Source organism: Dromiciops gliroides, chromosome 4, assembly GCF_019393635.1.
Source record: "Dromiciops gliroides isolate mDroGli1 chromosome 4, mDroGli1.pri, whole genome shotgun sequence".
In the NCBI taxonomy this organism is placed as follows: domain Eukaryota; kingdom Metazoa; phylum Chordata; class Mammalia; order Microbiotheria; family Microbiotheriidae; genus Dromiciops; species Dromiciops gliroides.
In genome coordinates this window covers 307,045,702-307,070,825 of record NC_057864.1, presented here as the reverse complement: position 1 = coordinate 307,070,825, position 25,124 = coordinate 307,045,702, and the positions used below count along the sequence as shown (strand labels likewise).

General features: G+C 35.6%; 1 protein-coding gene across 1 annotated transcript in view; it reads left to right on the top strand.

Annotated features, from left to right (window-relative positions):
• Nucleotides 1-25,124, top strand: part of SNAP91 (synaptosome associated protein 91) — a 160,927-nt gene that overhangs the window by 114,063 nt on the left and 21,740 nt on the right. The window contains 9 exon segments of the mRNA XM_044000628.1: nt 7,542-7,649; nt 8,306-8,572; nt 8,797-8,874; nt 9,035-9,106; nt 9,562-9,645; nt 10,795-10,825; nt 10,827-10,876; nt 20,397-20,531; nt 22,110-22,259. Of these exon segments, the coding sequence (XP_043856563.1) occupies nt 7,542-7,649; nt 8,306-8,572; nt 8,797-8,874; nt 9,035-9,106; nt 9,562-9,645; nt 10,795-10,825; nt 10,827-10,876; nt 20,397-20,531; nt 22,110-22,259 (975 nt within the window).

The following is a 25,124-nucleotide window of genomic DNA, read 5'->3' as shown; positions in this document are numbered from 1 at the left end:
AATCTAATCCCTATGGCAAGGAGTACCCTTGTATATGATGATCCTGTCACAAATAGAAACATCATGGATATCTGGTTTCTGTTTCACACATAGACCTGGAGTGTTTCATTCATGAGGCAATGGAATTATTTTTCCCCCTGTGGCTATGGAGTGATATCGTCTAACCCAGAAAACATGAGAAACTGGGGAATGGTCCTATCCTTATTCCTCTCCCAAGAGCTCAGGAGTAGAGGTTGAAAGTTTCTAAAAACTATTAATTGAATCTTCATTGTAGTTTGACCAGTGCCTTATTCTCTTGCCATCTTGAGCCCTATATTTTAAGGAAATGTTGAGATGAAAACAACATGTTTAAGCCAAGCTCAGAGGTGGATTATAGATACACATAGTCTGGTCTTCACATTTTAAATACTAACATCAACTTGGATAGAATAGAACTCACTTCAGTAGTATTCTATACTTGAACATGAGAAATCATCCTGCCACCCCAGATCCAGGTTTATTTGCATAGAACTTTCTGGAAGTCTGCTAGAATAAACTTAATTTTTCATTTCATAACCAAGAATCATTTCATAGCCACCCTGGCAAAAAAATTACCTTCCTTCTTCTGAAATCTTATAGCACTTAATACCTCTCAGGCATTGATGTTCTTTTTGGATTATATGGTTTTGTTTATACTTGTCAGCTTTCCTAGTATATTATAAACTACAGCCACTGCATCTCACCAAACACTTCTTAATAAATGCTTGAAGTTTAACTGAATTACAGTTTTAAATCTTTTTATAATGTTCCATCTTCTAGTTATAGAACAAAGTTTTCCTTCCTTGGATAGAGATAACTAATTAACCTTAGAAAATAGGAGGATATGCTGATAGAGGAAATTTTGGTAACTTTTTAAGAATTAGAATATAAGTGGAGTGGAGGAGAAATCAGCTAAGTTACCTATGACTTATCATTTCCTGGTATCATCTGAGGAAATGAATGAAAACACACATAGCTGACTACTTACACTATTAAAAGTACCATTAAAATAGATTCTCTGCCCACTGAGGAAGATACAGTAAGATCAATCAATCAGGTCTTTATTAAGCATTTAACTTTGTTCTGCACTGTGCTGGAAGCTGGAGATACAAAACCAGTCAACAAAACAAATCCATCCTCCTAAGGGCCTTACATTCTATTGGGGAAGACAAGTGCACATGTAAGTATAAGCCAAATAAATATAAAGAGAAAAAATACACATAAATACCAAGTAGTTAAACAGTTTAGGGAACAAGACACCAGAAGTTTGAGGGAACTGAGAGAGGATTTATCTAGAAGGTGGGAGTGCATTCCAGGCATGTGTTTGGCTGGAGAAAAGGCTTGGGGATGGGCAATGGGCTTCTATGAACAACAAAGAAAAGGCCAGCATGCCTGGATCACAAAGTATTGGAGGGGGAATGAGGTACAGAGTCTGGAAAGATAGATTGGGGCCAAGTTATAAAGGCCGTTAGAAGCTAAGCAGAGGAGTTTATATTTTATCATAGAGGCAAGAAGGAACTATTGGAGTTGATTAAGGGAGTTGCATGGTAATATCTCTGCTTAAGGAAAATCACTTTGGCAACAGTGTGAAAGATAGAGTGAAGTAGTGAGAGACTTGAAATGGGGAGACCAATCAGGATAGTATTACAGCAATCTAGTAATCTAGTTCTCCAGCCTCACCTGAAAGAAACCTAAGTGGGCAGTTATTGTCCCACATAGTTCTCTGCCGTTTCCACATTTTGACAGGATTCCCCTAGGGGTGGAGAGGGTGGAGATAGTCAGAAGCAACTTTCCTTCCCTCTTCCATCTGCGGAAATATGGCTTCAGAATCTCCCAATGTCCATCTGCCTCATAAAACCCCACAATATAAAGTAGTGGTGTCAGACTCAAATAGGGACCACTAAATTGTACACAGAAACCCCTGTGGGCTACATAATGACTTTGAAAAACACATTAATATTGTTTATGTTGTGCTGTATTTGTATTTATTTTGTTAGATTTTCCCCAATTACATTTTAATCTGGCTCAAAGGCACTCAAGAGTGTTGTGGGCAGCATGTTCCCCCGATTATGTTTGGCACATCTGATGGAAAGGATAGGAATTTAGCACCATGTTTTAATTTGTTACATACCCAAATAACTTGAGATTATAAAAAATTAAAAGATTACTTATATGTTATAACTTTTTAGTCTTTTCTTCATTTTTCACTTCATTTGTCCCCTGCTTTATTGTATGAATCATCTTAGCCTAGAGATAGGAGAGGAGTAATAGGAGAAATTCATGGAACACAGAAGATATGGATAGGTAAGGCAACAATTTTGTGTTGAGAGTGCTTTTTAAGGCTTTTAGATGCCTTTTCCATTTTGTATAATCTGCAAAGAATTCAGTATTTACTTTTTTTTTTTTTGGTGAGTCAATTGAGGTTAAGTGACTTGCCCAGGGTCACACAGCTAGTAAGTGTCAAGTGTCTGAGGCCAGATTTGAATTCAGGTCCTCCTGAATCCAAGGCTGGTGCTTTATCCACTGCATCACATAGCTGCCCCACAGTATTTACTCTTGGGGTTTTCTTTTTTTTTTTTTTCAGGGCAATGGGGGTTAAGTGACTTGCCCAGGGTCACACAGCTAGTAAGTGTCTGAGGTTGGGTTTGAACTCAGGTCCTCCTGAATCCAAGGCTGGTGCCTTATCCACTGCGCCACCTAGCTGCCCCAGTATTTACTCTTAAGGAACAACTCAAAGAGAGAGAGAGAGAAGCCAGCTTTCATCCAGCTTACTATAAATGACATAAGATTTTCTACAGTGAAAGGTTCTCTATGCTGTTATACCAACTATAGGAGCATTAAAGTTTATTGTGATTCAATGCAGTTACACATGTGTGTAGTGATTATAATCAGTTGAATTGTGTCATGGTTTATATTTTTAATATGTCTTTCCTACTTAGAATAATAATACTATTGTATGGTTCTTAGAAAATAAATTTAGTAAATTTTATCAGTTAAGGACTGACAATTCTGTTATCCAAAGTTAATTTAATGATATACTATAACATTTTATAAATGTATAGCTAGAATTTAACATTTCTCTATAGGTAGTAATTAGCCAAAACTAATGCTACAATATCAGTATTACAGTGAGATAGTAAGCTTTTATTTTAAATTTGGTAACACCTCAGATTAATGCCAAAATCTTTAGTCTTGTCCATTTAAGTAACTTAAATTATTTTTTAAAAGTTTTCAGATATTTAAAAAAGGTTTTGATTATATAAATTAGTTAACTTCAAAATTATAAGTAATTAGCCTGAAGATTGGTGTGGTTAAGAGGAAAGATCTTTGAATCTTGACTCAGAGGCCTGGGTGCAAATTCCACTTTTCTGTTTGTTGCGTGTGTCCTTGCATGAATAATTTCTTTCTTTCTGGACCTAAGTTTCTTAAATTGCAAAGTTAAAGGGTAGAAATTAATGTCCCCTAAAGGTCCTTTCTACCTCTAGACCCTTTAATCCTAAGAAAAAATAGTTGCCTCATTAACTTTCTATTTTTGTGAATTTGAGGTAATATGCAAGATAGAGTATACGTGGTAGAATTAAAATAGCACTTTTTGCTGCCAAAGCCATTAATAATTGTCTTCTCATTTTCCCAGTCACTCTATACTTCTTCCTTTTCTCAATCTGAAATCCTATAAATGAAATAAAAATCTCAATGTAAATTCTTAACAACGTACAAAGCAGACATTACAGTCCTTGCCCTTAAGATACTTGTAGACTGGGGGGCAGCTAGATGGCACAGTGGTTAAAGCACGGGCCCTGGATTCAGGAGTACCTGAGTTCAAATCCGGCCTCAGACACTTGACACTTACTAGCTGTGTGACCGTGGGCAAGTCACTTAACCCCCATTGCCTAAAAAAATTAAAAAAAAAAATTTAAAAAAAGATACTTGTAGACTAATGGTAAAATAAGATAAATTCATAGATGGGACTCAAAGGATGGGACTTTGACCCTGGACATATGATTCCACTGACATTGCCTGAAGCACCTAAAGGTGAGGTAGATTATTCAGGCTCACACAGACTCTCGAAATGTCAGTGAGAGGTATGCCCTGAACTTCTGAACTCCAAGACAAGCTCACTATCTACTATGCTTAAAACCTATAAGATAAATTTTTATAAATTCCAATAAATGTGAACGATAAGAAAAAACATAAATGTTCTGCACCTGATATTTGAAAATTCTACCATTAAACGGAACTTTGGGGTTTTTTTCTTAGTAATAGTTCATTTATAGTGATCCCTTTATATAGATGTTTGCATAAATGTCTATATTTGACCAGGAAGAGAAGATTTATGGATCTGAGAGGAAACAATTTCTATAGCATAATAAGGTCAAAAGCCAGACAGCAGTGTTTTTGCTGAGTTGTTTTAAATAAATGTTGCTAGTAGTATTAAAAACAAATATTATATTATAACAAATGTATATAACAAAATATGTTTGATTTGAGATGCATGCGTAATCTCAGTTGAAAGTTAATCATCAGTTACATATTTTTTAGGTTGTCTGGAACTGAATTGGCAAGCATTAGTCAATTTTTAAGGTGGATATAACTGTATTTAATTCAATTTGTTAAAAGCTGTTTAAAATGAAAAGACTTGTTGGGTTCTCAAATATATGTTGAATTTAAATGACTTAGATATCTGAAATATGAAGAAATCCATCCTATTAAAACCCTGCTTTGTGTTTCTCAGACATTGTGACTTTCTACTTATTTTGGATTCCTTAGTGATTTTGTGAAATTATATAAGAGGCGTAAGATTTAGGTAGTTGCCAATTTTTCTTCAATAATTATAGATTGTTATTGCATATACTGTTTAGAGAACTCAATAAAGTATACATTTTTATTTTTTTCATGCATAAGCTGACATAAGTCATCCCATCCCTAGTGCCACTTTTGGGGGAACACTATCCCCCTTCTTTAGCAGTTATTGCAAACCTTCCCACAGACAAAACCTTACTCAACTTGTAGAAAATGTTATTAACAAGTGTTAATATATGAGCATGTAACTAAGACTTTCTCTCTCATGAATTAAATGAGTTGAAATACCTTTTTTAAAAGGGAAAGTTTTGGAAAGTGTTCACATTTTACATTGGAAATAAATGCTCATAGATTTGTCTAAGAACTCTTTACAATATATCTCATAAGTCTTTAGTGTCTTTTTTTAACCATAATCTTTTGTTCTTTTTTCTTAACATTTTCTCAATTAAAATATTTACCATTCAAATCTTTATATGAGGCATGCTTTCCAATTACTTTGTGTGCTTTAATAAGTGCTGTAGGGTGAAAAGTACTGCCTTTAGAGTCAGTTTCAAAATATAAGATATAGAAGTCACTTTTAAAGCATTCCAAGTTAGCAAAATGCTTTGAAAAGAAACTAGCTAACATGATTTGCCTGGCAACATATTTCAGCATGGACAGTGTCCACTTAATTTCAAAAATATTTCAATTATGTTTGCATTGAATATGTTTAATTAGATTGTTTAAAAAAGTATTGGTGTACCCTTTTCTATCTTGGCTTTGTAGGTGGCTCTTGTTTAATCTTCAAGAATAAAAATTTAGCTATTGATTACTATTTGTTTTAAGAAGTTTGAGGGTATATTAGCCATTTTTACTTTTTGTTGAGCTTTTCTTTGACAGTGACACAAACGTTTTTCTAGTGAGATATTTTCCATTCTATTCTGTTCCACTCATGGTAGTATAAACTTTACCATGAAAGTTTTCCTGTATCTATGAACTTTAAAAACAGCATTGAAATTGCATGATTCCTTTTCAGTCAGTAGTATTTGAAATAAATTGTACATAATTTAATAGACCTTAATAGGCACTTAAAGAATAAAGCATTAAATATCAGTACATCAACATGTATATATGTGGATAGATAGGCAGGCAGGTATTGTATATGTTTATATGACTTGGGTGCATGGTTTTCTACTTTTGTCTAGCATTAATTACTTCTGGAAATAAAACATCTCATTGTATTCTTACATTATTTATACCAAATTTATACTAAAATGTCCATAATTTAAAACCCATAGAAGTTTGAGCTTCTGTACTTTTAAAATGTTGATAATAGGGGCAGCTAGATGGCACAGTGGATAGAGCACCGGCCCTGGAGTCAGGAGTACCTGAGTTCAAATCCGGCCTCAGACACTTAACACTTACTAGCTGTGTGACCCTGGGCAAGTCACTTAACCCCAATTGCCTCACTAAAAAAAAAAAATGTTGATAATAGTCTAAATGGTCGGCTTTCGAGGAAAATACATTTAAGATGGTATTATCTAAACCTTCACTATTATACATGTTTTAAGATGCTTTTTTAAAACTATGTTATTAGGCTTATGCATGCCCAATTTAGGATTTATTTAAGGTTCTTTTTGACAAAAAAGGCTAAATTGCATTATCTTTAAAATATGGCACAACATTGAAATAGATTATTTTCTCATTGGATTCTGAATAGTAGACATCTTATCAGATGTTCTTTCTAGAATGTGCTAACTAATCAAAAATAAGGTTCGGAGAATGAAATTATAGTAATGTTGAATGTAGTTAAATGCTAACCTCTTAACCTACTGAAACTGTTTCTGGCAAGTGCATTAATAAGCTCTGACAAGTACAGTACATGATAAGCTTTCTAGATACAAATAGTTCACTGATGGCATGAGATAAATGTTAGGACAGAAGATTACATATGAATATATAGAACAAACCCAAATTTTTCAGTAATTGAGGAAAGGTTTTTCACACTAATTGGAGCACTACTGTAATAGCTAAAAAATGAAAGCTAATTAAATTATTTTAATAGAAATAAGGGAACTTTACTCATTCCCCATATTTCTTTAAAATAAAATTTTATATTTGTCTAGAAATGCTTTCATTGACTAAGAAAGTTCTAATCTTTGTGGGTAACTAAGTAGTCTTTTATGTTGTTATTAAATGTTGTTGCTTTACCCTGTTAAATATTTGGAACTAGACTATAACTGATGCATTCCATATACATTACAGGTACCTATTTACCTAGATTGGCATTAAAGAAGACATTCATGTTTGCTTTAAGCCACTAGTCAGATGTGTCATAATAGTTACCTTAAGCAAGTCTGACTGAACATGAAAATTTTAATGTCTTAACTGACATTAGTTTACTCTTGTATTTTAATTTTTAACATCCATTCTAGTTAATTTCTAATATTACATAAAATGTGCTGCTCAGAACCCTTATACAATGAGAATCATGTTATCTTTTGGGACTTTAATGTGCCTTGGCAGTAACATAGATGAACACATAGTATATAACTAACTAGAAGGAATGTAAGGAAAAATTTACTTCATGACTGTCAACAGTGCATGACCCATAAAAATAACATATCTAAAAATTCATGTTGTATAAGGGAGCCTTCTTCTGCAATTTAACTTGGTTCTTTTACTATATTTTCTTCTCTTTTATTCTTTTAATTTCTATTGTTTAAAAAAATACTGCACCCAAGATGCCTTTGCAGCTTCTCCTGGTGAAGCCCCTGCAGCACCTGAAGGGGCAGCAGCACCAGCTACCCCAACCCCTGTAGCAGCAGCACTTGATGCATGTTCAGGAAATGGTGGGTTTTATGTCATTAGCAAGTCTCTTGTTTTGTGTTCTAGTATGAAACCCTGTAGTCAGATGTGGCCATGTGTTGTTGTTGTTTTGTTGAGTTGGTTTTTTTTTAATTTATCAGTCATTCTTGGTTTCTTGTGAGTATAAAGTATCATTCATTAAATTAAATTAATAATACCAACACTTAAAACATTAAGATGGAGATATGCATACTTCTCAAAATTGGCAATTTCTCAAGATTGACAATTTTTCTCAATGCAAGTATGCTTTCTTAATGTTTTTTTCTCTAATGCTATGGAGTACTTTTTATTACACTAGTCCAAGTAACTAATAAACAGCATGTTTTTGTAAATGTAAAAAATTTACTGTTTGTCAGTGGGTTTTGAGGATTTGAAGTTGTACTCCCCTTACATTTCATTCTGATCTTACCCAACTAGAGTTTGAAGTTTTTACCTTTATAGTTGTAACTTTCTTAAAAAGACAAAAAAAAAGTGTACTAACTTCACGCTGGTTAGGCTTGCACTAGAATAGAGCTCCATTTAAGTACCTAACTTATGTGTATATCTGTGTATGGTGTATGTTATCCTTGGCTCTGATTATTTTCTCTTATTTCCTTCCTTACTGATCCTCTATATATATTCTCCACTTTCCTTTTACAAGACCCCTTTGCCCCATCTGAAGGTAGTGCAGAGACTGCTCCTGAACTGGACCTTTTTGCAATGAAGCCACCTGAGACCAGCCTTCCTGTAGTTACCCCTACAACTAGTGCAGCCCCCACGATTCCCGCAACAACTCCTTCTCCTGCTCCTGCTGCTGCAGCTGCCACTGCTACTACTACTACTGCTGCTACTGCCACTACCACCACCGCCACCACACCTGCCACTACCACCACAACCACTGCTCCTCCTGCTCTAGATATCTTTGGTGGTAATTCTTTAAAGCTCTTTGATTCTGGTGGATTGAATTCTGGTTTGTCAAATGCACATACAGCATACACACATAACATTGCATGTATATGGTATATTTAAATTATTTGCTACAAACCATTTGCAATATACCTCAGAATTCCCCCAATCAAAATTCAGAACTGGAAATGAATGTTGTTTCAGTTTGGTCATATTGAGTAAAGGTTTATATATTCTTGGTCTTAGATTTGTTTGAATCTGCTCCTGATGTTGCTGCAGCGCCTAAGCCAGATGCTACTCCTAGCATAGACTTGTTTGGTACAGGTAAAAACCAATAGATCCTTTCTTTCATTTTGATTTCTTGGATGTTTTCATGCTTAAGCTCCTGACTCTCAGTTGTGATGATAAGGTTGTTAGATTTTTGACTCTGATTTCAGCTTTCTACTTATTTCTGCTTGATTTTGGTTTGTTTCATTTTTGGAAGATGCTTTCTCATCTCCTCCACATGGGGCTTCTCCTGTGCCTGAGAGTTCTCTCACTGCTGATCTCTTATCTGGTGAGTTCTTATTCAGAATTCCAGTCTTCTTAGTTGCTGGTGCATTTTTATGTGTGGACAGATAATGAATGTCCTTGCATATGTGATATTTGAGTTCTTTAGGCTAAATAAAGTTGAGGAATTCAGTTCAAGCTTTTCTTAACCATCCAGCAGAAGTTGGATGTGCTTTTGTCTATTGGTAAGATTTACCATTCCCCATCTTGCTATCAGTTACTTTAAATTACATACATACTCTTTAATCTGGGCAGGCAGGGGAAAAATAACTTGGATTAAAATCCTTAATTTTTAAAGTGATATTTTGAACTATTTTTTTCTTCTTAAAAATGCATGTATATATACATATATATAATATATATGTTAAAATGTGAATCTACTTTTGCCTTATTAATAGTATTCTCTTCGGGCTCTCAGTTTTCTTTGATGTACAATATTATCTGTTCTCTGCTTAACTACAGTGGATGCATTTGCAGCAGCATCTCCTGTAGCCACTGCCTCTCCGGCAAAGGTGGATTCTTCAGGTGTGATTGATCTTTTTGGTGGTGCGTATTAATCTTTTTTCACCACTTAAATCATTTTTAATCAAATTACATTTAGACATTCTTATTCATTTAATTCAGTCATTTTCTCACTTTTACAAAATCATTTTTTCTGTCTTAAGTGTAAATATGATTTTCAAAGCTATGATTTTTCATCTATTGTGCTTCTTTACTATCATCTATTCCATCATTTTATTGCTTTAAACATTTTATTGTTTAAACATAACCAGGTCATTTTTCCATTGTTTTAATATAAAAATATTTATTTGAATTTTATCTACCCTGATTCTTTTTCATCTCTATTGCCTTAATCAGCTTTGCTTACTTCTTGAAAAATCATTGCAATCATTAATTAGGGATCGAAGAAAATTGAAGCACCCAGATTTGAAAAGTAAAATTTATAATGGACTAAATAAGTTGCTTAGTTGTTAAATCCTCTCACAAAATTAGTAGGTATTTTACTAGTTTAGAACATTTTAATCTTGGAAATGACACCTTTTTTGGCCAAAAGTATAGGTGATTGTACACTACAAAGTTTACTGCTTTGACAGTATATACTCAGTGGTTTGCATAGTAAAAGACAAAAGGTGCAGGTGGGAGGACTTGCTGAATGTCTGGTGTAGCTATGAAGCATAATCAAAGCACTAAAATATCAATCACCACATTCAAATTTGGAAAGGTAAATTTTGAGCTGAAATATAGATACAATCAGGTTTTTCCTTGCACAAATCTAAACTTATCAAGCATCACAAATTGATCCATTTCTAAATAGAAAATAAATCATTGCCTTTATAATTAAAGAAAAAACTGTCAATTTTGTTACGTATGGATGACATATATAATAATCTACAAATGTAGTCTGTGGGAAACAATTTTTGTTTTCCCCTTATACTCCTTATACCCCAAGCTTAAGATTAAGGTCACAACTTTTATTAAGGGGCATTCATTCTTCTTCAGGGACAATTTCAACAATCCATTATTTTGAAAATTATCAATGTATAGTTCAGTTTGTATTTTTGTGTTCCTATGAGATATTTGTCACTAGGAAATACAAGGTACTACAATTATGCATTTTATTGCATAACATCGATTCAATGTGTTCACTATTTAAACTCTTTTACCTTTTTTGCTGCATAATGGATAATCCAAAAGATGCTTTTGGAAGCAGTGTTTCTGACCCCAACCTGCAACCCAGGCGTTTCTAGTTCCTCAGCTTCGGCCGACCTACTCTCTGGTAATTAATTTAAAATGTTTTAATTAAATTTTGTTTTATAAAAATTTAAGATGGGAATTAACAATGTGATATGTGTTTGTTTACTTTTCCCATTGATATCATAGAACTGAAAACAAACTGATATGATCAAAAGCTGCTTATTATATTCTTGTATAAACTTCATTGCATTTGATGAAGTTAGTTTTTTAAATCATCTTATATGCAAAACTACCCTTATAGATCATATAGGTTATTGTGATCTTTCCATTAGGCTATTTTCTTTATTGTTCTTCTAATGTCTCTGGACTTAGTACTCTTGCTAGAGTTTCCTTTTGTACCGCAGTTTGTCTTTGGAATAATATGAATCATATGAAGATTTATTGTTTTATTGGGTTATTGTGGTGGGGAAAGATTAATATATAGGTTTTAAAAAAAAGATCAGTAGGAGATAAAAGGATCTAATATATAATGAGAATTTGAACCAAGAGAAGGGAAAGTAGAAGATTTGAATTAATACTCCATGGTTAATCTTATGTGTGAGAGAATAACAGAGTTGGAAGCTGCACAAATGGAGAGGGGTTCAGTAAGGAATTGATGGGAGTGAGTGAAGAAGTACTTCTACCAAATTCATGAGTGAATGATGAAAGGATAATAATTCCCATTCTCTCTCAATAAGAAGTAACTCTGGGAGAAAAGGATTAAAATGGAGTGGGATGAGATGAGGGATTAAGGGTACATGGGATACATGTCCCAGAAGGGAAATGAAAGAGTACCACTCAAGAGCATTTCCTTGGAAAGTGGGTGCATGTCTATAATAAGAGACAAGGACCTTAAAATGTAGACCTACTCCATTCATAACATCACTTACCATAGAATCATTGATTTAGAGTTGAAAAAAGGACCCTACAGGCTGTTACATAACTAGTATACCTGATGCAGAATTTGAATCTAGGTTTTCCTGATTCCTGGGTCCACGCCCTACCTAGCTGCTGTTTTTTCTGCCAAGACATACCTTTGGACAAGAAGGTCAGAAGAAATAGGGGCTATAGAAAGTGAATTCCAGAGAGGACAGGCAATGACTCCTAAGAGCTCTTCCCCAGATCACTGCAAATCCCTTCCAATAATTCCATAAGACAATACCTGGAGCAGCAGAACCCACAAAAGGATGGGGTGAGATTATTTTCCAGCCAAAGACATCTTAGAAGGTCAGTAGGAGGGGGCTGCCGTGCCAGGGTGGGAGTGGAGCCCAGCCTCAAGGTCATACTGATGCAGATCCAGTCCCAAGCAGGCTGAGCCAGAGAAAGAAACCCCTGGAGCCTCTAAATCAGCTGCATCACCAACATCTTCTGGAACTAAGCTTATGGTCTGGTGAGAGGGCTGAGCAGTTGGCTGGGGGGAGATTACAGGAGTCTCTGCTGGCACTGAGGTGGAACTTGGGTGTTTCACCCCTGCTGGGAACCAGGAAGTAGGCTTGAGTAGAAGTGGCCCAGGTGGAGGAGGGGTGCAAGCTCATTGGAGCTAACAACCACAGCACACAAAGTTTTGCTGCCTGGTTAATTAGCAAGTTGGCCTGGGTTTATTATCTATGGACCAGAGAATAGGACAGGGGAGTGAAGAACCTGCCCCTCCTTAAATTGTACCACCTTACACCCCCTGAAGCTTGGGATAGTACATCCTGGAAGCAGTGCCCCACTTTAAGGAGTTAAAGGTCAAGTAAAAGACAGGCAAGATGAGCAGACAGAGAAATATGCGGACCATAGAAAGTTTCTTTACTGACAAGGAAGATTGATGTGCACCCTCAGAAAACAATAGCAACATCAGGGCTCCTACATCCAAAGCTTCCAAGAAAAATATGCATTGGTCTCAGGCCATAGAAGCACTCAAAAAGGACTTTGAAGATAAAGTAAGAGAGGTAGAGGAAAAAATGGAAAGAGAAATGGGAGTGATGCAGAAGAGTCATGAAAAAAAGTGAACAGCTTGAAAAGCCAAATTGGCCAAATGGAAAAGGAGGTACAAAAGCTCTCTGAAGAAAATCACTGCTTAAAAATTAGGATTGAGAAAATAGAAAGAAACTAATGACTTTATGAGAAATCAAGACACAATAAAGCAAATCCAAATAAATTTTTTAAATAGAAGGTAGTGTGGAATATCTTCTTGAAAAGTTAATTCCAGAGATATGTAAAAAGCTATTAAGAGAACAAGCACCTAAATAGCCCTGATGAATTCAGCCTTGATTACGGTTGAACACCTGTTAATTACCTACTTTGTTGCCAGGCATCATGCTAGACACAGATAATACCAAGTCAAAATCAAATAGCTTCTTTATGGAGCTTACATGAGGAAAAAGCTACAACTGGGGGAGAGAAGGTAAGAAAGCTGTAAAGGCTTCTTATAAGAGAGGTGTCATTTGAACTGAGTATTGAAGGGATCAAGGTATTCCAAAAGGAACTTCTTCCAGAAAGAAGACTGTTGCAGGAATAGGGGACAACTTTTAAAAGGTACAGAAGCAAGAAACAGTGTTAAGTATGAGAATATCAAGTGAAATTTTGCTGTAATGGATAGTCTGCGAGGGGACAGACAGAAGCTAAGAAATCAGTCCAGATATATAGATTGGAGCCACATTGTGAAGGGCTTTAAATGTCAAAGAACTTTATATTTGATTTTACAAAAGTGATAGGAAGCTCAAACTTCCTACTGGTTCTCTTATTATCAAAGACTTCCTCTACCCACCAAAAACCACAAGTTCCCCAAATAGCAACCATTAGAATGGAAACCCTTCAAATCTGATGTCCCCAGACATAGGACTCCTCCACTGCCTCTCTCCCCACTCTTTTTTCAGAACCAGGTTTAGCTCAGCATAGATAGGAGAGGTAGAGCCCAGAATTCAAGGGTTGGGGAAGAGATTGATGAAGGCATTCACCAGCAGTAGCTGGACCAGCTGCTCAGGCTAGAGGGCATGGACACAGGATCAAAGGTCTCCTGCTCTATCTGCAGCAGTGTCGGTCCAAACATAATACCCAAGATTTGGGGGGTCATGTAGTGGTCTGCATGTAGAGATTCTCTATAAGACACTGAGATATGCCCTGGTTGGGCTTTGGCAATGAGCATATAAACTCCTATACTCTAAGATACACATTTCTCTGGTTCAGGAAGTTGAAGGACTTCTCAGTAGAGGCACAGGGAGCTGGGAAAACTCCCAAAGAAAAAGTTCCAGGTCCCAGTCAAAATGTGGATGGCATCTGACTCTGCCATCTCAGCTATGTGGTGGCAAAGTGTATAGAGAGATGAGCCTGGAGTCAGGAAGATCTAAGTTTAAATCTGGCTTAAAATACTCACTAGCTGTGTAACCCTAGGCAAGTCACAACTTATGTTTGCCTCAGTTTTCTCATCTGTAAGAAGGGGATAATAGTAACACCTGACAGAGTTGTTGTGAGGATTAATAATAATAATTATAAAGCTCTTAGCATAGTAACTAACTAGCATGTTTTGTTGTTAAGTTGTTTTTCAGTCGTGTCCAACTGTCAGTGACCCCATTTGGGATTTTCTTGGCAGAAATACTGGAATGGTCTGCCATTCTCCAGTTTATTTTATAGATGAGGAACTGAGGCAAACAGGGTTAAGTGACTTGCCCAGGGTTACACAGCTAATAAGAGTCTGAGGCCAGATTTGAAGTAAAGAGTCTTCCTGACTCCAGGCCCAGCACTCTGCCACCTAGTAAGTGCTACATGAATGTTAGCTATATATAATAATAATCATTACTATTATTCCCCCCACCTCTATTGTCTACAGTGGTTATGCACAGCTGGAAAAAGTTTGGTATGGTAAGTTTCCTTTCTTCTTACATGAAGACTACAGTTCTGATTATTAGAGTTACCCTTAAGTGCAAAGGGCTGATTCAGAAGGTAGTGGTTTCCCCTCTTCAGAATGTCCCTATTTCTATTCAGGACAACAGCATCCTTCCAGTCTCCCAAATTTGAAACCTCAGCATTATCCTTGACTTCTCACCCTCTGTTACCTCACAGTATTCAGATGTCAAATATTATCGACTCTGCCTCCACATCATCTCTCTTAGCCTACCACTTCTATCTACTTTTATGGCGACCACCCTAATTTATGTCCTCATCACCTTTCACTTGATCTATTATAGTAGCCTGCTAATTGGTGTCTCCGCATCAAATTTCACTTGTCTCCAATCCACCCTCTACATAGTTACCAAAGTGATTAGGAGAAAATCTGATCATGGCATTCCCCTCACTAATCAGCTCCTGTGATCTCCTATTGTTTCTAGGATTTAAAAAAAAACTACTCTCACTTTTAAAGCTGTTCACAACTCGGTCTCCCTTTCCAGGCTTATTATACTTTTCCCTATGGCTAACCAAACTGGCCTTGCTGCTACTCACACACCAGCAAAAATTATTTTACCTGTGGCCAGCTGGGAATAGAGGAAACCAAGAAAATAGATAGATGGTGGTGGCAGCCAGAACTCAAAAGAAGACGTTAGGCCTAGCTTTGGGTTGCCTCATATAAAAAGAAGAGGTGTCTTGCAGTAGAAAGACAACGCTGGTTCCCTCTCCCCAAATCTAGGCCGTCTGGGAAAAATATCTAGTTTCTAAGTTTTAATAGAATCCTTGGAAAATTGTTTTATTTTCTTTGTATGTGATCCTTCCCTTCTACCCTCCTTTAGTAGTTTCATTAGAATAAGGCTGAAATGATAAATAAATTTCAAGTATTTCAAATTTATTTTTAAAAATTAAATGCCTAAATATATTTAGCAAATTATACTGTTGAAATCACAGGGTAATTTTCTTTTCTTTTTTCTTTTTGTTCTTTATTTTTTTTGGGGGGATGGGGGCAGGGCAATGAGGGTTAAGTGACTTGCCCAGGGTCACAGCTAGTAAGTGTCAAGTGTCTGAGGCTGGATTTGAACTCAGGTCCTCCTGAATCCAGGCCTGGTGCTTTATCTACTGTACCACCCAGCCACCCCCTACAGGGTAATTTTCAAGTATTTCAAAAGGGAGCATAGAATCTCAATTGTTCTATGGGTTCTCTATCTTCCCAGGATTTTAAGATAAGAAGACAGTGTTTTTCCCAACCTGAGAGTAAAAGATTAACTGATTTTGTATAGCCTGTCAATCTGTGATTAACATATCTATCTTAATTTCTATTAATTTTATCATAAAAATTTATTACTATTATTACTATTGCTTTGAAAGTCACTTGCTTTTATAACATGCTTTTAACATTAATTTTAGCAACCGTTAAGTTTGTTTTTGTAAGTTAAATTACAAAAAACCAATTCTTGCCCGTTTTGAGGATATTTTCTGGTGCTTTTCTTTTTACCTAGTCTCCTTTCTTTTGGTCACTTGTCAGGAACTAAAATAAAAATAAAAGAAGAAGAAAAAAGAAACAGCAGCTTCAATATTACTTTCTTTTATGTTAGTTTGAATAAGATAATAAAGTAACAAGACTGATATCTGTATGCTACATCAAAAAAATAGTCTTTCCCAAATTAACTGAGTCCATAATAGAGCCCAGAATTCAGAACTTAAGATACCAGTGTTTTGTGCATGTGTGTGTGTGTGTGTGTGTGTGTGTGTGTGTGTGTGTGTGTGTGTGTGTAAGAGCAGCATTAAAGAGTTATTTCAGGGGAAAAGAGGTATTTCCCCCAAAATGGAAGTATAGCTCAGTCAAGGAAAACTAAGAACCATTTCAGAGAATGGCAGATTAGATATGATCTATACATTAGGTTTAAATACACCAAAGGGTAAAAACCAGGTAATAGCAGTGGGATTCCATGATGATTGTGGAATAAGATGGATATTCGGGTATGAAAAGAAGGTAATGCACATGCTAAATAAAATTTGTGCCTATCTTAACCAAGGAAAATGTCAGTAAAATTCTCGCTCCTAAATTGTCCTTTGAAAAGTGATGTTTATAGGTTGGTTAATGCAAAGACCTTTGGTCTTCTTCCCAAAGGTAGAATGAATTCAAGTATTGATGCTGCCACTTACTCCTTGGGCAAATCACTTAACCCTTTTCTCAGCCTCAGTCTCTTCATCAATAAATTGGAGAAGGAGCCAGACAGGGGTGTAAAATAGGTAATTTCTAAGGTCCCTTCTAGGTTTAACTCTTATGACCCTATAAAAATATGTGATCCTATGATAAACTAGAAGTCAATAATAATTCACTAAATCATACTTTATGGACATTTTAAAGGAAGTGAACAGTAAGATCATATAACCCTCATTCTACAAAGGATTATAGAAGTTACGTGGCATATTAGAGAACAGTGAGTATTTCTTCTATACCAACTAATTTTTGAATAATACATATATAAAAAAACAACGAAGTTCTAAATACTGTGGGCAAATCTAAGCAGTTCTCTGTAGGGGTGAGGAATGCAGTAAAACTGATTTCTTTTCCTACGTTATGAATTACCTTAGAAGGCAAAAAAGACAGGATTAAATAAGTACTTGTCTGAATGAAGAGGTATGATCTTATTTGAGAAATATGTTGGTAGGACATAGTAACATCTCACATTTCTAGATGATACTTAGCTCTTCAAGGAAATGAGTGGTCAAGCTAATAAACATAGAATATTTATTTTGCAAGCCTAGATTACAAACATACTTTCTCATTTTACCTCATTGAATTGCAGAGTTTGAAGGGACTAGAGAGGTTATATAGTTCACTTCAAACTCAAATCATGAATTGTGACTGCCCTAGGGAATAGAAGACATATGGTCACTCTCATTAAAGGGAAACCATCTCTTTTCCGACCTGACTAGCTAGTTTTCTGCTTCATGAGCTGAGTTGCCCTAAACTCTAATGGAGGGGACAAAGGACAGGGGGTTCCTCCAGGGAAAAGCTCATCCAAACTGGATTCTGTTTATTCTCTAAATCAGGGCTTCTTGACCTTTTTTTACTTGTTACCCCTTTTTGCCCAAGAAATTTTTATGCAACCCCAGGTATATAAAATAGGTATATAAGTCAAACACTGCCAGATTTTTCACAACTCCCACTTTCAGTTATGCAATCAATCCCATATAGGATCAGGACTCACCTTTTAAGAAGCTTTGCTCTAAACAGAAATTAGGTCTCCCAGTTGGTTGGGTTCCCATGTGCCTTGAGGGCTAGAAGTAAATTTCATCACTCACTCAGCCATGCCTTCAGAGGCTAACTGACCTTTTCAGGACATGGGTGTCAACAGAAATAAGAAAGGAAAGGGTGGATCGCAAATTGATAATTAGTTACTAAACAATAGTATAATACTGATTTCTCGCAATTGTTACTTCTTAACAGTACAGTCAAAAGATTTTCTAAATCCTAAAAATTTGTAATTCCCATGGATATGTAGGACAAATCTTTCCTCTAATATTGCAGCCTCCTGATTTAAGTGTAGTATTTTTTCTAGTAGTCCACATTGCTATATAACTATTATACTATGACCTCCATAAAAGCAGAGCATGCCTTTTATCTTCATATCTCCATCATTTAGCATAGTGCCTACACAAATAGTATATACTTACTTAATGGTTGTTTATTGACTGATTAACTTTAAGACATCTATTTTGGGGGGCAGGCAATGAGGATTAAGTGACTTGCCCAGGGTCACACAGCTAGTAAGTGTCAAGTGTCTGAGACTGGATTTGAACTCAGGTCCTCCTGAATCCAGGGCCAAAGCTTATTCACCGTGCCACCTAGCTGCCCTCTAAGACATTTTTTAAACCCAACACACTTCTTTGTTTAATTGTATTACTTTAAGAATTACCTATATGCCTTAGGTATAAAAAAAATTATACCACTTCTTTTTGTGATAGATAGGAAAGACCTGGAAACTAAAGCGAGTGCCCATCAAAGGGGGAATGGATGACCGAATTATGGTATATGAATGTAATGGAATACTATTGTGGTATAAGACATATTGAAGAGAGAGTCTTAGAGAAATCAAGGAAGACTAGTATGAACTAATTCAGAGTTAAATAGGTGGAACCAAAAGGATACAATAACAAATAATACTGTAAAGGTGAACAACTTTGAAATACTTTAAAATTCTGAAAGAAAGAATTTGGAAATGAAAATAACTAAATGTTTAACAAGAATGGTAAGTATGAGGAATTCAGAGAAGTTTAGGAAGAACGAATGCATAGTAAAATAAGGAAAGCCAAGAAGACAATATACAGTACAACCACAATAATGTTAAAGGAAAGGAAAATCAAATGAAAGCTGCATACTGTATAATTATAATGGCCAAATATGGCCCCAGAGAAAAGCTAAGAAAATGTACCTTCTTCTCTTCTTTGTGAAAGTAAGAGCCTATGAGTGTAGAATATTACATATGCTATTGGATGTGGCTGATGTGGTTTTTTGCTGAACTATATATCCCCACTTCATCATTTTCAATCTTGGTTCTAAATGATGGCTCATTGGGTGGATAAAGGATATATTCAGATATTAAATGCAATATAAAAACAGAAGGCATCAACAAAAAGAAGACTTTTAAAAAGAAAAAATATTACTCTTTTGGTCTTAGTTGAATGCCATTTTTTCCATTCTATACTTATTCTAGCTTTCTTGTAATCCTGAATATCTGTTGCATCTCTCCTCTTCTCTCTACTCACTATCTACCACCCTCTTTCAGGCCCTCATCAATTATCTCCTGGACTAGTTCAGCTTCAAGTTTTATCCCTCTCCATAGAAGGTTGAACTATTTTCCACAGAGTATCAAGTGATAGTCTTAAAGCAAGTCTGACCATGTCATTACCCTTCATTCTTTTACATCTTTAATCAAATCCAAATTTCTCAGAAGGGCATTTAAAATCTCACACAATGTTTCCAGCCTGTCATTGACTTCACTCACTCTTGAGGCCAGCCCAAATTGGCCAACTGCTTGATCATCACACACACACACGTGTGCACATGCACGCACGCACGCACGCACTCCATTTATCCTTTCTCCTTACCACCTACAAAGCTCAGCTCAAGGACCACCTATTACACGAGGCCTTTCCTGAACCTCCAGCCACACAACCAGCTACACTAGCCTCACTACTGAAATTAATATGTATGTACCTATATGTGTGCATGCAGATGAGTCTTTAAACCCTCTCTCCAAGAATGTAAGCTCCTTGAGGGCAGAGGCTTTCATTTTTGTCTTTGTATCCCCCAGAGTATTGCACAGTATAATAAATAAATGCTTGTTTGATTGATGGGTAAAGAAATGAAACTTAATGTACGAAATATAGTTATTTCCAAAATTTTCTTTATAACAAAGTATTAGTGGTTATAGGCTAGTTCTTCCTTGTTCTCCATAAAACTATTCAACTTATATTTTCTCCATCTTCTTATTGTAATTTAGCTTTTGTATTAGGCAGTGATCTTTGAAAAAACTCTAAACAATCCATTTACTTTTTCTGACTTTTTATCCATTCTTAAATTTAAATCTTATTTTTTATCTATACTCCTCTAGCTCCTGTTTACCACAGTATTTGTACATAACATTGCTCTAAATGTTTTTTTTCCTTTCCAACTGTTTTTTCAGGCTTTGGGGGTTCTTTTATTGCACCCTCTCCATCACCAGTAACACCAGCTCAGAACAACCTATTGCAGCCTAATTTTGAAGCAGCTTTTGGAACATCACCATCAACCACTAGCAGCAGCTCCTTTGATCCATCAGGTGAGGAAATTAATTAGACTTTTAACTTAACTTATTTGAATTCATTGAAAAATAACTTAGTTTATTTGTTCTTTAATTTATCAAGAATTTAACAGCAAATATTGGGTGTTGAGAACCTTATCATTTCAAACTGATTCCTTGTATTTTAAAAGTAGTAATTTTAATAGTTACTTGCCATTAGTGCATTTGTGGGTAGCATTAGGAATAACCCACAAACCCTCTCTCAATATGTTTTTAATTTTTAGCAGAAATCTAACTTCACATGCACATCATCTCTTTGCATGTGCTTATCTTTGCATGAGTTCTTAGAACTTAAGGGAAAACAAATATGTACTATATAGTCAGTATCTGTGTACTCTCACTGCTGTTGGCAGGGAGAGCATGCCAGCTTGCATGGCATTCAGTTTTTCAAAGTTGAGATACAAATACAGAGTGTTCTTTGCCTGCCTTTAACCTTTCATCCCTGCTGTCATTTTGTTTGTATTCTCTTCCATTCTACTCTTCCTATGCTGGGTCCTTACTACAAATTTACAATTGGTGAGTTTTTGGCAATTAAGTGAGTTTAAAAAGCACCCTAATTCTATACCTTGCTTGATGATTCAGTTGCTTCTGTAGCTAGTGCATAATTGAATGCTATATTTTCCCTCAGTTTAAATTATAGTATTACAGTATTTATGATAGATGTCTAGCAAATATTACTTGTATTGAATTTTAGCAATACAATTTCCTAGAACCTATAGATATGGTATCAACAATACCTACTGTGAGTCTGTATTTGGAATGATCCATTTGGGCAACTGAGACTTCTCAAATGTTGTTTTGCAGAATGAGCTATAAGAGTCATTAGGTAAATCTCTATAGGGCCAGCTTTTTGTTTTAAAATTCCTAAGGTCATTAGAGTTCTTTAGGTGTGATCTTAAAGTTGTAAGCTAAAGTAAGTTCCCTAGAATAAGAAATAAGAATTATAGTTTTCAATATATACCTAAAATACTGACTCTAAGTTTAAGTTTATTCCTTATGAATATTACTTGTCAGGTCTTAGAACAAACCTTACTATGACATTCATTTCATTTGGTATTGTGAGAATCAACCATTTACTCAAATTTAAATGCTCAAAAATCAGTTGTTTTGGGTTTTTTCCAGAATAGAATTTACATTCCTAGGTTATACACAAAGCATTTCAATGATCATTTAAATGTTCATTAAATTTATTTAAGCTTTGAGAGTTCTGTGTTTTCATATTTGAAAAATTATGAGTCAAGTCTTTCTCAAATTATCTTCTTGCCAGCAGTAAAATACTTTTACTTATTGGTAAACGTATATTATTTACTTGCACCAACAATTTTAATTTAGGTCATTTCAATTACAAGCAACTCTCTAATAAGCCTATAAATGGTGGAAAAGTTGTCCATCTGCACTGGTAACAAAAGTTTCCTAACTGGGAGCTTTGTACACCTATGAAATCAAAGGTCTAATTCCCCTGCTCACCCTTACCCCCCCACAAAGAAAGAAATAAAAGAAATAACTCGATTTTATTATGTTCAAAAATATTCTGAATCTGGTCTTTTTGAATTCCAGTGTTTGATGGTCTAGGGGATCTTCTTATGCCAACTATGATCCCTGCTGGTCAGCCTGCACCTATTTCAGCTGTGACACCTGGTCCTGCTATGGCAGCAAGCAAAGCCCTTGGAAGTGATCTTGATTCATCTCTTGCAAATTTAGTAGGCAGTAAGTAACAACATTACTTCTTAAGTTAAATAAAACTAAGTGCAATTCTTTGATTAAACTTATTTTTGTTTCCAGTATTCACCTTCTGATGTTTATACTTATAAGACCAAGAGTAAGTAGCATTATCCATTAATGGGTATAAATATTATACCTAGTACAGCCGTTAATTCAATTCAACAAACATTTATTTACTAAGCACAACTAGGCCACTAAGAGCCGTCAGTCTCTTTTTATACGACTTTGTCTCCGTCTTAGAGACTGATATCTTTCAGTTCAGCAAGCCTTTATCATACTTGTTCTGTGTGCCAGGAATTGTGCTAAGGAACTGGAGATGAAAAGATAGAAATGAGGCAGCCAGGAGTCACAGGGGACAGACCACGTAAGCCAAAATATCTGCCATATATAATGGCTGTGTGACCCTGGACAAATCACTTAAACTTATCAGCCTCAGTTTTCTCATCTCTAAAATGAGGAGGGTTGCACTCCAAGCTCCCTTCCAGCTCTAAATCTTCAGTTCTGTGAAAACTGTGCCTCCCCTCAAGAAGCTTACATTCTACTAGGAGAAAGCTACATGTACACTGATTCTTGTTCAGCTATTCAGTCACGTCCAACACTTTGTGATTCCATGGACCATTGCACTCGAGGTTCCTCTGTCCTGCACTGTTTCTTGAAGTCTGTCCACATTCAGGTTCATTGTTCCCATGACACAATCTATCCATCTCATCCTTCTGTCATCCCCTTTTCTTTTTGCCTCCAATCTTTCCCAATATCGGGGTCTTTTCCACTGTGTCCTATCTTCTCATTATGTGGTTAAAGTATTTAAGCTTCAGCTTCAGTATTTGACCTTTCAGTGAATAGCCTGAATTAATTTCTTTAAGTATTGACTGATTTGATCTCCCTGCTGTCCAGGAGACTCTCAAAGCACACTTCTTCAGCACAATTAGAAAGTGTCAATTCTGTGGAACTCAGCTTTCCTTATAGTTCAACTCTCACAGCCATACATTACTACTGGAAAAACCTTTTTTTCTTTGATTATACAGACCTTTGTCAGCAAGGTGATGTCTCTGCTTCTTAGTGCGAGATAGATACACACACACACACACACACACACACTTATTTATAAATACAAAACATATACAAATTAAGTATAAGGCCATAAGAGGATGTTCAAGTGGATGAAAGCAAGTATTAACAAACACTGTCACTGAGGGTGGTAATAGCTAGTAAAGTCTTTCTCAATCTAGTAAATTTAATCATGTTAGTTGGTAGAGCCAAAGGCTGTTTCCTATAAGAGATTGGATTCTCTATCTGTGATATTATTCTATGGCCCTATGAACAGAAGAAACAGAAAATGTCCTCACTCCTAGGGTTCCCATTTCCTGGGAATTTACTATATGAGGAGTAATTGATCTGTACTAGGACAGGAAGGTTTTTTCTTACTAGGTCATTGTTGATTTCAATTGCCTCTTAACTATTTTGCTCTCTTCTCTCTAATATGAACATATTTCTCATTGACCCTAATCCAATCCGGCCAAACAATGGATGTATTCTCGTATTGTTCTTGGCTCTCAACAAAGCTTAAAAAACAATACCACTACCCCACTATTTCTGTTGTCTTTACTAATTTTCACAAGCCTCGATTTATTCTAAGCTTTACCTTTTGTGTTTTTATTCTTATGGTATCATGCCCCTCTTTTGTTTTTTTTCCCTGAGTTACATGCTCTGGCTTCTATTTTTCATCTGTGTCCTACTAAAAATCTCAGATCATTTTAGAACTTTTAGAGCACCCACATCAGATTCTTAGACCTCTTATATTCTTCCTAGGAATTAATAAGGAAAACTCCAAAAGAAAGGATTAACAAATTGGAGAGAGAATCAGGGCTAAGGGGAAATGAGCTAGTGGAAATAGGACCTTCTTTAAAAGGATTAAGCTAGGGGAAGCTAGGTGGTGTGGTGGATAAATCACTGGCCCTGGATTCAAGAGGACCTGAGTTCAAATCTGCCCTCGAACACTTGACACTTACTAGCTGTGTGACTCTGGGCAAGTCACTTAACCCTCATTGCCCCACCAAAAAAAAAAAAAAAAAAGGATTAAGCTAAAGTTACCTAAGACACATAGCACTGTTTACAACAAAAGAAGATCAAAATCATACTTTTTAAAAAACAGTATTAAAGACAATAGAGGAAAATATAAATTAACTCTCATAACTTTAAATGTGAATGATTTAAACAATCTGTTGCTTTTAACAAGAAACATATTTAAAAATCAAAGACATGCATAAAATAAAACTGAGAAAATGGAAAAAATGATTCACTATGCATCATGTGAATCAAAAAAAAAAAAGCAGGCATTGAAATCATGCTATCTGACAAAGCAAAAACAAACATTCAAACAAGGAAACTACATCATGCTGAAAGGAACTACAAACAAACTAATATCCGTAACAAATTTGTACACTCCAAATGTCTTAGAATCTAAATTCACAAAGGAAACATTAACTAAGCTACAAGAAGACAGTAGCACAGGGGTGACAAGAGGCTTCAATATCCTTTTCTCAGTTTTGTATAAATCTAACAGAAAAACAAACAAAAAGAAACATGTGGAACTGAGCAAATTGCTATAGAAACTAAAGTTAAAAGACTTAAGGTGTCTTCCAAATGGGACTACAAAAATATAAATATAACTGAAGGAATATTCAGTGCTGTAGGCTAGGCTCTACCAATATAATAAAAATTACTATTGTCCTATATTAAATTATACTTTTAACACTATTCTACTTACATTGCCAGAGGATACTTTATAGAACTTGATAAAATAATAAAATTCACTTGGAAAAAACAGGATATATACATACATACATATAT